The following is a 13,753-nucleotide window of genomic DNA, read 5'->3' on the forward strand; positions in this document are numbered from 1 at the left end:
CCGCTTGAAAGAGAGAGGAAGGTGGTTGCCAGGCGACAGCTGCCCACGCTGGGCTGTATGGCATCGTAGACAATGCCAGCACATGGCCGAGGGCAAGACGGGGGGGGGACTTTGCAGAAATGCCTCACAGCGCTCTGTCCTTCCCCCCTCCGCCAGTGCTAGAATAGCCACTTGATGATGCGGAGACGCCTGAGGGGCTGGGTGGGCCTGGGAGGAGGCAAGAAAGTGGGGAAGGCTTGGTGGGGCAGGGGGGGACACCCCTGCGATGAAAGGTCCTGGGAGAGCAGTGAGAGGAACAACAGAGGGGGGAAATGCCTTCTTCCCTTTCTGCTGCTGCTGGAGCGGCAGAGGAGTGCTCCTGGTGCCTCTCTGCGTGAGGCTGACTGGGGCAGGCAGTTGGGGGGGCAGCGGAATCTGACTTCATGGGCTCTTCTGTTCTGCGCGAGTGAGATGGCTCTGACTTCTCCCAACAGTTGCCCACTGATGGACGAGGTCTTGGGGGGGGTCAATACAGTCCCCCTGCACCCTAATACGCACACACACATGCACAGGGAAGGCAGACTGCAGCCTTTTCTCCCTGACTCCCCCCCCCCCCGAGAGCCATCCGGCCAGGTGCTCCTTGTGCATTCTCTGCAGTCTTGCCCTACCTGCTCCCTCAGGGCAGGGCACCCGCTCTGCGTGCAGGACAGCCCCAAGATGAGCTTGGTGGACCCCAGTGGTCTGGCCTGGTCTGAGGAGGCTTCCTCTGTTTCTGGCGTGCAAGTTTTTCTCCTCTCCCCCCCCCCCACATCATCCTCTGAACAGCCAACAGAGGCCCTTAACTGGCTCCAGGTTCATAGAATCATAGAAGAGTTGGAAGGGGCCTATAAGGCCATCAAGTCCAACCTGCTTCTCAGTGCTGGAATCCAAATCAAAGCATTCCTGAGGTTACCCTTGAACTTTATGGCTGGGTGTGGGATTTGGAGCTGGGTTGCCCCAGACCCAGCGGGACGCTCTGCCCACCAGCACTTGCCCCGCTCTGGCTCACCTTGCACCATTCACCCCCCCCACTGGTTACAACTTGCACTCTGCCTGCCAATTTGCCCCCCCACACACACACATGCTTCGTCCCTGCAGCTGCCAAGCTGGGGGAGGGGGAGGGAGAGCTCACAGTCTTGGAGCTCTCTGGGCAAGCAACCCTGAACCAGGTCTGCTCTGCCTTCCGAAAGTGCACATGGATCACAGACCCCACCGGCGCCCTCCTCCTTGTGGGCGTCTCTGCTTTGGAGTGGGAGGGGTCTGTGATCCAGGTGCACTCTTGGAAGGCAGAGCAGACCTGGTTCAGAGTTGCTTTCGTTTCCTGATCACCAGCTTCCCTCCTGAAGTCCATGAGCTCCTGGCTGATGTAACTGAAGGAAAGGGAGCTGGACTGGGGGGGCGGGGTTGGGTGCTTCGTTTGGAGTGTGGGGAGGGGTGGAGGAGAGCCTTGTGAGGGACCAAGAGGCTCAACACGGCTGCCTTGAAATGCTCGCCGGAGCTGCTCATTTCTCTAGGCCAGAGTGTGGGTCACTTCTCTCTGGGTGAACTGATGTGGGAGGGGCGTTGCTTGGAGAGGTCGCCTCTGGCTCCCTCTGCCGGGTCTGCAGCACAAGTGAGGCAGGTTCCCCCATGGGAGGAGTGGGGTGGGTTCAGTGCCCACCATCCGTGTGCACGGTGTCTTCAGCAGTCACCCAGCCAGAACCAAACAGGTCTCTAGGGTTCCCCCCCACACTTGCAATCTAAAACCCACTGAGAGGCATCCACAGAGGGGTCAGCCCAATATCATCCTGGCCGCCTCTTTGGATTAGCAGCCATTGTCATGAACCGCACTCCCCCCGTGGCGTGGCTTGCCTCCTCCTTGCGGGTCCCCAAAATACCTCAATGTGGGAGATGATGCCGTTCATTCAGAGGGCCAGATGTGAGTCTTGAGGGGAGGGGGCTGCTCTTCAAGGCCGCAAACATTTATCAAGGGCAGTCTGTAAAAGGATACGTAAACAAACGTAAATGTCCTGCCTTCAAGTCGATTCCGACTTATGGCGACCCTATGAAGAGGGCTTTCATGAGGCTGAGAGGCAGTGACTGGCCCAAGGGCACCCAGGGAGCTTCATGGCTGTGTGGGGATTCGAACCCTGGTCTCCCAGGTCGTAGTCCAGCACCTTAACCACTACACCACACTGGCCCACATATACACAGCATTAAAATCAATTGTCAGTCGTACCGTGATTTGTAAGTTAATCTATTAAAAATGAACAATTCCATGCTATACCAAACACTGGCTGTAAAAGCTCTTTGCCTTGTTGATGTATTTGTATATTTCTGTTTACTTTTCTGTAAGCTGCCTTGAGGGCTGTTTGGCCGAAAGGCGGGGTATAAATAAGCATTAACATAACATAATAAATAAGGGGAAAAGTTTGCACACTTCCTGTGCTCTTGGCCTTCTCCCTGTATCCCAGAGCCAGCTGTCTCCCAACATCTTGTGTCTGTACACCAGTGAGACAGCTGTGTGGCATTTGCACTATGCAGGCGGATTCCTTTTACTGCTTTTGGTGCATTTGTAATAGAGACAGCTCTGCAAGGTGTTTGGCTGTTTGCCAATTCTAATTATCATCATTTTCAGTGTTTTGAGTTGTTCTTCCCCCAGAGCCAGTCTCATTCAGCATACTAAGTCTGAGGCATTGTTTTGATACGCATGTGTGCAAGGCAATAGGTATTTCACCTTTGCGTTTGTTTGTCCCTTTTGCTTGCTTCGGGTTCATTTTTCGGGAGAGAAGTTGAGTTGGAATTTTCCATTTTGGTGTCATGTATTCATATGTTAAGTTTTTAGGTTAAGTTAAGAGTTCCATCTCAGTTGTCCCTGTTTTCCTTATTTCTTAGAGCTTTTGCTGTTTAGTATAGTATAGTGTTTAGTATAGCACGGAATTGTTCATTTTTAATAGATTAATGTATAAATATATTAATCATGGTATGACTGACAATTGATTTTAATGCTGTGTATAAGGATGCTTTTACAGATTGCCCTTGATAAAGGGCTCCTTCCACCCAAAACACCTTTGCTTCCACTTCGGGCTTTTCACTGGCAAGGCACCTTGAGGGTTCCCCTCTCCTTGTTTTTCTTTGTGGTATTTTGGGGTGCCTCCCTCCTTGCTTTTCCGCCTGCTCTTCAAGGCCCCTGGGTGTTGGAAGCAAGCACCAAAACCAAGATTCAGAACTTCCCGGCAATGTACATTCAGCTACACCAAAACATAAACACAGCAATGGAACAAGAGATATAGCTTTTAATTCTTGGAATGTTCACCAGATTAAGGTGCCAGGCTAGCAGCGTTGCCACCGTGGGCGAGGGCTGGTGAGCCTCTGGAGGGAAGAAAGGACTTCCATAGACTGGGCAGTGCGGCTTCTGACGGGAAAGGCCATTTCCTCCATCTCATCTCATCCCTCCTGAAGGAGGGCCTTAACACAGCCGCAGGGTGATGAGTTTGGGCTGATATTCCCCTGGTAGATTGTCCTGTTAAATGAAGGCGCAGGAAAGGCTTAAACTGGAATGGGGCCAAATGTAGGCTTCCACCTGAGGGAGGGCATGTGTGAGGCCAGGCACAGTCCTAACTGCAGGTCAGCCCAGAGTGCCAAGGAAGTTGGGGGGAGCGGGGGCAGGAAGACCTAGGCCATTTTGACATTGCTCTCCTTTCCTCCTCCTCCTTCACAGGGCCGCCATGTCAAGACGGGGCAGTTGGCTGCCATCAAAGTTATGGATGTCACGGAGGTAGGGTGCGTGGCACAGGGCAAGGGGGTGGGGGGAGTGGTGGTCCTTGGGTGGCCATGGTGTGGAAGGGAAGGGCCTGGGGCCTAGGAGTGTTGATGGGGCCAGAGGGGCAGGCATGCCCACCACGTGTACCCTGCCAGCCACCGTCAAGGGCTGCCTTTCTTGAGACAATTCTGAATGAGGGCTGTGGGTTGCTGTGACCTCTGACCCCCGGTGTCCCCCTCCTCAAAAGGACGAAGAGGAAGAGATCAAGCAGGAAATCAACATGCTGAAGAAGTACTCTCACCACCGCAACATCGCCACTTACTACGGGGCATTCATTAAGAAAAGCCCCCCTGGGAACGACGACCAGCTCTGGGTGAGGAGGAGGACGGGAGGCTCAGGTTGTGGGGTTGGGTGGGGAGGGGCTCTCCTGGGCACAGGCCCACTACTTGTAGGGCTGCAGCTGGCCCCTGGAGGAGCCCCCTGAGGGAGGTATCTTTGGGAGGCTGGTCAAGACAGGCTTTAAAATCTTTGGGAAGAGAGGGTGTGGCACAGAGTGTTCCCTCCCCCTCCTCCCCTCTGCCCTTTCAACCTGGGCCTTTCTCTTCTCCCAGCTGGTGATGGAGTTCTGCGGCGCAGGTTCAGTGACAGACCTGGTGAAGAACACCAAAGGAAATGCTCTCAAGGAGGACTGCATTGCCTACATCTGCCGGGAGATCCTCAGGGTACGTGGGCAGAGCTGAGGGTGCTGGAGGCGGATAAAGGTGGGGACGGCTGCGGAAGGTGTGATCTGGCGCAGGCACACCAGAGGCCGGCCTGCCTGCCTGTCTCCCACCCGCCCCTGGGAGTAGTTGGAGGCCTAGTGCAGCAGCAGAAGACGATGACCTTCTCCTTGCCCTGCCTTTGCTTCTCTTCCCACCAGGGACTGGCCCATCTGCATGCACACAAAGTGATCCACCGAGACATCAAAGGCCAGAATGTCCTCCTCACTGAGAATGCGGAGGTGAAGCTGGGTATGTGAAAGGTGGCCCGTTGCATGGTCCATAGTCAGTGTGTTACCAAGCCTGCCTGTGTCCCTATTCACACCTCGACAAGCACCGAGGCACGAGATCTCTTACCCAGAGGCATTCCGTGCTGCTGGGGCGATTGCAGTGCCCCTCTATTACCTTACTTACTTGGTGGAGTTAGCAAGAACCACTGAGGGCATCTAAAGTTCACAGGGAATTGACAAATGTTTGACAGTTCTACAGAGCCAGAATATAATTTGAAAGTAAAATGGCTTTGTGGCTTGAATTGCCAAATACAATGTTTACAGAAGGAAAAAGTAGAGCAAAACTGTGCACAGACTAGCCAGACCCACATTGGCTAGACCAACTTACTTAATGCTTCCCTTGTTCTAACGACAGAGGCAGGGAGCTTTCCATTGCTGCCCGTTCTCCCACCCCTCTTTATATGGCCCTCAGTGGGTAGGATTGGAGGGCTAGCCGTGGCGAGGAAGGAGAGTGCTCGCATACAGATGGCATGTGGCTCAGGATAATAATCTGTCCTGAGGAGGAGGAGGAGGAAGACAGTCGGCTTCCTTGGTTTCTGACCAGAACTTGGCAGTGCAGCTGGTCTCTGCCCAAGGCGGGGCTTTCTGCGTCAGCAGTCTGATTTCAAACCATGAGGGCCAAGGAAGCTGCACTTGCGGCCATCCTGCGGCCCCTGGCTTCCTTTCCCCAAACACTTCATCGCCTTAAGGAGCCGAGAGGTTCTGGGTGAGAGCTCCAGCTGAACTGAGCCCCTCGGTAGCAGGTGCAGGGCAAGGGGCTCCCGTGTGTTCTCCTTCCTCCCTCCTGGTCTGCCTCTGCGCCCCTATTGCAGTGGAGCCCCTTGGCCACAGAGCCCACTGATGCCCTCAGAAGCCACACCAGCTTTGAGGCCGGCTGACCCGCCTGCTCTCTTCTCTTCCATAGTTGATTTTGGGGTCAGTGCCCAGCTGGACCGCACGGTGGGGCGCCGGAACACATTCATCGGCACCCCTTACTGGATGGCGCCGGAGGTGATCGCCTGTGATGAGAACCCCGATGCCACGTATGACTACAGGGTAGGTGTGAAAGGGCAAAGCTGGGAGGCCTCCCTCGCTAGTGGAGGAGGCTGCTGCCGCTGCTGCCGCTGCCACCACCATAGAATCATAGAATAGTAGAGTTGGAAGGGGCCTATAAGGCCATCAAGTCCAACCCCCTGCACTCCATCACCCTTTGTAATGACTTGAGCCCAGGCAGCCAAAGGCTTAAGGGTGAACCTTGAGAAGTTCAAGGGATGGCTCTGGGAAGGGTTGGATGTGGTGAGAGGAGTTGAGCCACAGGGAAAAGGCCTGGCTGGAGGGAGTGGAGTGCCAGAATGTCACAACAACTTAAAACACGTCATTGAAACAGTTAAACGCAAACCACAGTGACAAAAATAGGGGGCTCCTAAAACATACCCCTCATGTGTCAAAGGGTTCGGGTTGAGAGGTGCGTTTCCAGCACACGATGAAAACTACCGTGAAGGAGGCCCAAGAGGGGCAGAGAGTGGAAGGGCGGGAAAGGGCAGAGGCTCCGTCTCAGGACATTGCCTTTCTGCCAACCTTTTCCTGCTTCCTCCCCGCAGAGCGACATCTGGTCCCTGGGGATCACTGCCATTGAGATGGCCGAGGGAGCACCGCGTGAGTAGCAAGAAGCGTGCTTGGGGCTGAGGGGTGGGGCTGGCTGTGCCAAAGCTGGGGAGGGGGTGGGCAATGAGTATCCTGTGCCTCCCCTGTCGGATTGTAGCCCAGTGCTCCCGGGTTCTTGGGGGGGGGGATAGCAGGTGGAGGGTGCTTAGGGCAGACAGACAGACAGATGGGGGGCTGGCAGTCCAGCCCCCTGGGCTTCTCCAGGAAGAGGCCAAGGTGTGGTTGGGGCTTGGGGACTGATGTGTTATGAACATATATCCTGCCCTTCCTCCCCAAGCAGTCCCAGGGCAGATGCTGGTGACTGGGGCCTAAAGGCCTCTGCTTAAAGGAGGCTGGATGACGAGGAGGGTCTTCCGCAGGGCCTTCCCTTGCCTTCACAGCATGAGCCATGGTGGGTCAGGGGTGGGTCTGCTTCTTAAACTCTCTCCCTTTCTCCATGTCCCCCCCCCCCCCGTGCAGCCCTGTGTGACATGCATCCCATGCGGGCTCTCTTCCTCATCCCTCGCAACCCACCGCCCAAGCTGAAATCCAAGAAATGGTACGTCTGCCACGGGGGGAGGGGGAGGGACTGGGTCTGATTGGGAGGATGGGGTGCTGGACTCAGAGCTTGGGGAAGTTACTTTTTTGAACTACAACTCCCATCAGCCCAATCCAGTGGCCATGCTGGCTGGGGCTGATGGGAGTTGTAGTTCAAAAAAAGTAACTTTTCCAAGCTCTGGCTGGGCTGCCTCACATAACAGCCAAGTGCCATGATCCCAGCAGCCCTGCCTTGCCGCAGCTCTCGCACCTGAAGCGGGGACTCAGTGTCGTTGGCTGTCAGAGGCGGGGAGGGGAAGGGGCTTGCCTGAGGCTGTGGGGGAGGCGGGGAGGCTGTTGCTGCCCGGTTCACAGCTTGGCCTCTTGGCTGTTGCCCTTCAGCCGCTCTGGAGGCCTGGTGGCCGTTGCTCGTGGGTGCTTGCCCCCTCCCCCACATCAACAGCAGAACTTGTCTGAGCGCCCTCTTCAAGTGGGGCCCGTGAAGGGCAGCTCTTGGCTTGGGACAGGCCCTCCTGAGAAGCATCAGGGGAACTGGCTGTGCTTTCCTAGCAGACTGGGGGTGTTGCAGGCAGTTTGTTCTTCTTTCGGAGGGTGCAGTGAGACGTGGGGCTTCTCACTGCCTTGGCTCAGCTGCAGCTGCAGAACTGCCTGCCTGCCTGCCTGCCTGCCTGCCTGCCTGCCTGCGTAGGGAGAGAGCGAGTGCCAACTGAGGCCCGCGTGAGCCGTCCTTTCTCTCCCTCCCTACCTCCCAGGTCCAAGAAGTTCATTGACTTCATAGACAACTGCCTCATCAAGGCCTACACCAGCCGCCCCCCCACGGAGCAGCTCCTCAAGTTCCCCTTTGTCCGGGATCAACCCACGGAGCGGCAGGTCCGCATCCAGCTCAAAGACCACATTGACCGCACCCGCAAGAAGAGGGGAGAGAAAGGTGGGTGTGCCGGGTGGGGAGGGTGGAGGCAGACCTCAGCCCAGCTTTGGAAAGGGGGGCGGCCCCTGCATGATGAGCCCAATGTACTGCCCTTGGCTGATGCTGCCTGTGTTGCCTTCTGGCAGATGAGACGGAATACGAATACAGCGGCAGTGAGGAAGAGGACGACGGGCACGGCGAGGAAGGGGAGCCCAGGTACCTGGGGGAGGATTGGGGCACAGTGGTGTTGGCCCACCCCCCGCATCTGGCAGTCCAAGGCCGTGTGCCCTCCTGGCTAGATACCCCCCGCCCCAGGGGTAGGATCTGTTTCCTGCCGCCTGCCTTGGTGGGCTCAGCAGGTGCCGTGAGGCAGGGCAAGCCTCATTCCGTGGCTGAACTCTGGCGTGGCCAAATGGTTCCGGGCAGAGCTCCACTGGACCGCTCCCCGCCCAGAGGCGTGTTGGGGAAAGGGGTGCTGGGCCTTGTGGGGTTTGGGATTCCGGCCCTTCTGAGCCTGTCCTCCCTCCAGCTCCATCATGAATGTCCCGGGCGAGTCGACACTGCGGAGGGAGTTCCTTCGCCTGCAGCAGGAGAACAAGACCAACTCGGAGGCTCTGAAGCAGCAGCAGCAGCTCCTGGCAGCCCAGCACCGCGACTCGGAGGCCCACATCAAGCACCTCTTGCACCAGCGCCAGCGGCGCATCGAGGAGCAGAAGGAGGAGAGGCGGCGTGTGGAAGAGGTGAGCAGCCCTCTGCAGTTGCCAGGAGGGACAGGGCAGCAGCGCCTCGTCCCGGGGGGGGGGGCTTGGGGAAGGGAGTGGGGTCCCCCAGGCCTGCCGTTCTCCTGCCAGAGCTCAGGCAGATCTCCTGTGACCCCCGCCCCGGCCATCTCTCCCACCCCCAGCAACAGCGCCGAGAGCGAGAGCAGCGGAAGAGGCAGGAGAAGGAGCAGCAGAGGCGCCTCGAGGACATGCAGGTCATGCGCCGAGAGGAGGAGCGGCGGCAGGCTGAGCGAGAGCAGGTGGGGATGCTTGCGGTCCTCGGCCACGCTGGGGGAGTGCCTGCTGTGTGGGCAGAGGGGCCCGCTGCAGTCCCCAAAGGCAGCATCGCCAGGTGGGACCTGGATGCCCAGGAGCCTGGCTCTGAGCAGGGCCTCTCGCGCCTCCCGGGGCTCCTTGGTACAAGGGGGAAGGTGAGCAGGTGTGCGTCCTGCGTGATGGAGGGAATCATTGCCCAGCTCCTGCCCAGGAAGGGGGGGGATGGGCTGTGCTGCTGTCCCAGGTGAGGTGGTGGGAGGCCCCTCCCCCAGCCCCTCCCCCAGCCCCTCCCCCTCTGCTCTTTGGGCTGCGGTCCTGCCTTGGGTGTGCTCTCCGCTCTTCACCTGCTGCTTCCTCCTCTCCCCCCCTCCTCTCCCCCCCCTCCTCTCCCCCCAGGAATATATCAGGCACAAGTTAGAGGAGGAGCAGAGGCAGCTGGAGATTCTGCAGCAGCAACTCCTCCAGGAGCAAGCCCTGCTGTTGGTAAAGAGGGGGGGAGGGCCGCTCTTGCTCCTGTTGCTGGCCCCCCATCCTCCTCATCTCCTGGGGTGGGCGCTGCTCTCTCCCTGAGCACGGGGTGCCACCGACGGGTGCAGCTGCTGGCCTCATGGGGGGATGCCGCTTGCGGGAGATTGTCGGCCCCACTAGACCGCCCCCCGGCCCTCCTTTTCCAGGAGTACAAGCGGAAGCAGCTGGAGGAACAGCGCCAGTCTGAGCGGCTCCAACGGCAGCTCCAGCAGGAACACGCCTACCTGAAGTCTCTCCAGCAGCACCAACAGCAGCAGCTTCACAAGCAGCAGCAGGAGAAGAAGCCCCTCTACCACTACAACCGCAACGCCAACCCTGCGGACAAGCCCACCTGGGCACGAGAGGTATGCTCTGCTGCAGTGGGGTGTGCAAAGTCCAGCAGGCTCTTAGCAAGGCGCTCAGAGGCACACAAAGGTTCCTCTGGATTCTGGCTGGGGGAGCGGGCGGCTGTCCACGGTGTCCTGTGAGAAAACGGGGGGGGGGCCTTGAGAAGCAGCCACTGCCCAGGCCGGCCGCAGCACCACAGCTCTCTGCCATGGACTTCCTCGTGGGCAGGTAGAAGAGCGGACGCGCATGAACAAGCAGAACTCTCCCTCGCCAGTGGCCAAGACCAAGCTGGGGGGCAGCACAGGACCAGAAGCAGCACCCCAGTCCCGCTCCGAGTCCGTGGCGCTCAGCTCGTCCCCCGCCTCGCAGACCCCACCTATGCAGCGCCCCGTAGAGCCCCAGGAGGGGCAGCACAAGGTGAGCAGCCCCCTCCCCAGCCCCAAAATCTCGGGGAGCATCGCCTGCCTGCCTGCCATGCGCAGGGCTTGTGCCCAAGCCAGCCAGTCATCCCTCCACTACTCATTGCCATCCGCCACTGCTTCTCCTCCCCCCCCCCAATCGGCTGTGCTTTGATCTCTTTATCCTGGAGGGGCGGGATAGGCGTGGCCTGGGCCCATCCCTTGGCCTGTCAGTAGCGGCCTGAGGCTGTATATGCAGGGGGACATCTAAGAGGCGTGGTGGGGGAAGAGGGGGCTACGAGGAGCCAGGACGGGGAATTCAGAAAGCCATGAGAGGCTTTACTTACCCTCAAGAGGGCCGCCCTGTGCAGCAGCAGCAGCAGCAAACAGGGGAAAGGTCTTCCTGGCCTGCTCCTGTCAGCTGGTGCTAGATCTCCTGGGTTCTTGAGAAGGGAGACCGTGGTGGAGAGAGGGCGCCTAGCAGGGAGTCATGTGGGACAGGCAGGGTTTTGAGGCGGGGTGCAGCTGTCGGTAGGAGAAGCCAGGCTCAGTGGGAACAGCTCCCCCCCGACCCCCTTTTCAGCATCTGCCCACCCTCTCCGTCCGCAGAGCCACCTTGCCCATCGTGTCCCGCTCAAACCATACGCTGGCCCCGTCCCTCGCTCCCAGTCGCTCCAGGACCAGCCCAGCAGGAACATGGCCGCTTTCCCCGTCCATGACTCTTCCGCCTCTTCCTCCTCTGCCCCATCCCCGCCTCGAGCGGGCATGATCCGGCAGAACTCCGACCCCACCTCAGAGGGGCCCGCCCCGCAGCCGTCCCGGCCCACCACCGAGCAGCGAGGACCCTGGGTCAGAATGGATCCAGAGGCCCCCCCGAAGGTAATGGCAGCAGAGGGCTGTGGGGCAAGGGGTTGTCATGGCAGATCTAGGGCTCCTGGGCTCTCTGGGGCGGCACAAGGACACCTGGCCTTCTGGAAGTAGGCGCAGCAGCAGCAAAGACAGCATGGCCCCTGCCAGCCAGAGTCAAGCGAGGCCCATTTCCACCCGGGCTGCACCCTTTCCTTAGCTGGGCGGCCCCCAATGGGCCCTTACTTTGGTAGTCTGTCTCCCATTCCCCAGCCCCACATCATCCTTGATGTGTTCTATGCCACACCTTGCTTCCGACTGGCATCCACTGCCTTAAGTCTGACCCACAGGGGGAGGGTTGGGCAGGGGTGGTCTGTGCTGCCCCAGAGATGCATGGAAGGTTTTGCATGGCCACTCCGTCCAAGAGCCAGTGGTCCTCTTTTGCTGGAGTGACAGTGGAAACGCCAAGAGTGGCCAGGGGTGGGTGCCCTTGGAGTAGCACACCCCTGCTCCCCCTCCTGGCCCAGCTCTCTTCCATGCATTTTAATCAGAGGCTCCAGGCATGAGGGGGAGAATCTTTTTGCTTGGAAGTCTGAGCCGAGCAAGCGTGAACTCTGTGACTGTTGCTGCTGTGGAGTCTAGTAAGCTGCAGCCTTTCCTGGGACCAGGCCAAGAGCAGAGTTGTCCCCCTTCCCACTTGGCAGACCAGGAACCCCCCGCCTCCACCCCCCACCCCTGAAACCATTTGGAAGGGAAGGGCTTCTGCCGCCTGCAGCCATCGCCACCCACCCACCCGCTTCAGCCCCCCTGCCCCCTCCGCTTGCACCTCCTTCCTCATCTAGGGGGCTTTCTTCAGTGGCCCCAGAGTGGCCCAACGGGGCGAGGCAGACTCTCTTCCCTCCTGCCTTCCCCAGCCAGCCAGGGGTTGCCATCACGGGGGGCCTGGGCAGGTTGGTCGCTCGGCCCGTCCTGCGGAGGCTGCTGTTTCCTTCTGCCGTCTGCATCTCACAGGTGTCATTCCTGTGTAAAGTGCTCTGTATTGTCTCTGCAACATCCCCATCAGGAAAAGCAGAAACAAGGAACTGAAGAAGACAGAGTATCCCCTCCAGCAAAAATGGGACTTGAATTCTGCACGCCCCCATTCTCTGCTGTCTGTCTGTTGCCAGGTTCTCGTCCTGACTGAGGAGACGGGCAGCTCCCCAGTGCTGCTGCCCCCCCACATACAAAGACACTTTTCTTCTACCACCTCCAGGTTCCTCAACGGACGTCCTCCATAGCGACAGCGCTCAACACCAGCGGGGCAGTGAGTGGTGGCAGCGGTGGTGGCATCAGGCCAGTTCACGCCGTCCGAGCCAGGTAACGGTTCTGCAGCCCTGACCCGGCTCCTTGTACTGGGCCTGGCTGCTGACCCTCGTGTGTTACTGTGAGGGCCGCAAGAGTCAGGATGGCAGGCAAAAGGTTCTGGGGGAGCTTTTCCTCTAGGAGTTGTGGGCCTGGGAGGAGCCTGCTTTGTTTGGCTGTAAAAGCAGTCATGCCAAGGCCAGATCGACCACAGAGCTTGCCTAGGCAGCCTTCTCCCTCCACCAGTCACCCTGCAGTCCGCTTGGAGGAGCTGTGCATGCTTGTTCCCAGCCTGGTTAACTCTCAAGCCAGAGAGTCGGGTAGCTTGTGGGAGGTGCTTTCGTTGTCCAAGGAAGAACCTGCAGCCGGAGGAGTGTGCTGGGCTCTCCCTTGCGACAGCACGAATGGACCCCTCGGAAGGAGACACGCGGAGAGCCCCGAGGCCATAACTCGGCTGCTCATTGGTGTCTATGTACAGCACTGCAGGGCTGCCATAGCCCCCATCCCCACATCAGTCCTCCTCTGGGTGGGACAGCTCTTTTTTTGACAGTGGTGCAGCCCGCTCCCTTCCCCCCATGGCAACCCCCCTGACCGTCTTCTGCTCCCCTCCACAGACCCCGTAGCAAGTCTGCGTGGCATATCCACATGCACAGCCGGCTGGAGAGGGGCCCCAAGTGGGGGGATCCTTCGCCAGCCCCTCCTCCTCCTACCCCCTCCCAGCCTGCAGGCCGGACCCCATCCCGGGACCCGCTGGCTTCTGTGCCAAACGCCAGTAGGTAATGGAGCAACGCACTGGCGGTCTCTCGGGCGCGGCTGTGGTGGCTGGCTGGCTGGCGGGCGAGGTGGCTTTGTCTACTCCGGTTCTCTGCGGTGATGGGTACTGTGCTGCTGGTGCTGTGGGGGGGGGGAGTCGTGGGCTTGCAAAATGAGTGTGCTTTGCAGGGAGGGCCTTTGCCAGGTGGGTGGGGCTCAGAGCAGTGTTCTTCCCTCTTCCCCTCACAGCAACCCCGATCTTCGGAGGAGCGATCCGGGCTGGGAGCGTGCAGACAGTTTGCTGCAAGCTGGAGGAGCCAACCTGCCCCAGGCCGGTTCTCTGGAGCGTAACCGTGGAGGAGGTGCGGGGCTGGCTGGGTCATCCAGGGCTGCTGAGGGGGAAGGTGCCGCCCCATTTGCTTGGGAACTTGGCTTCCTCTGCCATACTGGCCCAAGCCTGTGTGCTTCCCCACAGGAGCCCTCTCCCAGGGGCCCGTCCCCACTCTTCGCTGGAGCCTTGTGGGCCAGCTTCTCTGGGACGGGTGGAGGGTGCAGGGCGGCTCTTAAGGGGGTAGGCCTGGAGGGGCAGAGAGGGCAGTCAGGGAGCCTGTCCACAGCAGGGGCCCA

At 59.3% G+C, this 13,753-nt stretch overlaps 1 protein-coding gene across 7 annotated transcripts in view; it reads left to right on the plus strand.

Annotated features, from left to right (window-relative positions):
* MINK1 (misshapen like kinase 1) overlaps window positions 1-13,753 on the plus strand; it is a 46,453-nt gene that overhangs the window by 21,536 nt on the left and 11,164 nt on the right. For 2 of the 7 annotated variants that reach the window (XM_061590886.1, XM_061590887.1), the window contains exons 3-20: window positions 3,719-3,775; window positions 4,008-4,133; window positions 4,372-4,482; window positions 4,680-4,770; window positions 5,713-5,843; window positions 6,389-6,443; window positions 6,912-6,990; window positions 7,742-7,917; window positions 8,043-8,112; window positions 8,426-8,636; window positions 8,801-8,917; window positions 9,330-9,416; window positions 9,608-9,805; window positions 10,017-10,205; window positions 10,796-11,065; window positions 12,285-12,388; window positions 12,988-13,149; window positions 13,376-13,488. In XM_061590886.1, coding sequence (XP_061446870.1) covers window positions 3,719-3,775; window positions 4,008-4,133; window positions 4,372-4,482; window positions 4,680-4,770; window positions 5,713-5,843; window positions 6,389-6,443; window positions 6,912-6,990; window positions 7,742-7,917; window positions 8,043-8,112; window positions 8,426-8,636; window positions 8,801-8,917; window positions 9,330-9,416; window positions 9,608-9,805; window positions 10,017-10,205; window positions 10,796-11,065; window positions 12,285-12,388; window positions 12,988-13,149; window positions 13,376-13,488 — 2,347 coding nt within the window. The remainder of the gene's footprint in view (window positions 1-3,718; window positions 3,776-4,007; window positions 4,134-4,371; window positions 4,483-4,679; window positions 4,771-5,712; window positions 5,844-6,388; window positions 6,444-6,911; window positions 6,991-7,741; window positions 7,918-8,042; window positions 8,113-8,425; window positions 8,637-8,800; window positions 8,918-9,329; window positions 9,417-9,607; window positions 9,806-10,016; window positions 10,206-10,795; window positions 11,066-12,284; window positions 12,389-12,987; window positions 13,150-13,375; window positions 13,489-13,753) is intronic. The other 5 variants (XM_061590889.1, XM_061590890.1, XM_061590892.1 and 2 more) reach the window with 3 other exon arrangements.

This window comes from Rhineura floridana, chromosome 11 (genome assembly GCF_030035675.1).
Source record: "Rhineura floridana isolate rRhiFlo1 chromosome 11, rRhiFlo1.hap2, whole genome shotgun sequence".
Classification (NCBI taxonomy): domain Eukaryota; kingdom Metazoa; phylum Chordata; class Lepidosauria; order Squamata; family Rhineuridae; genus Rhineura; species Rhineura floridana.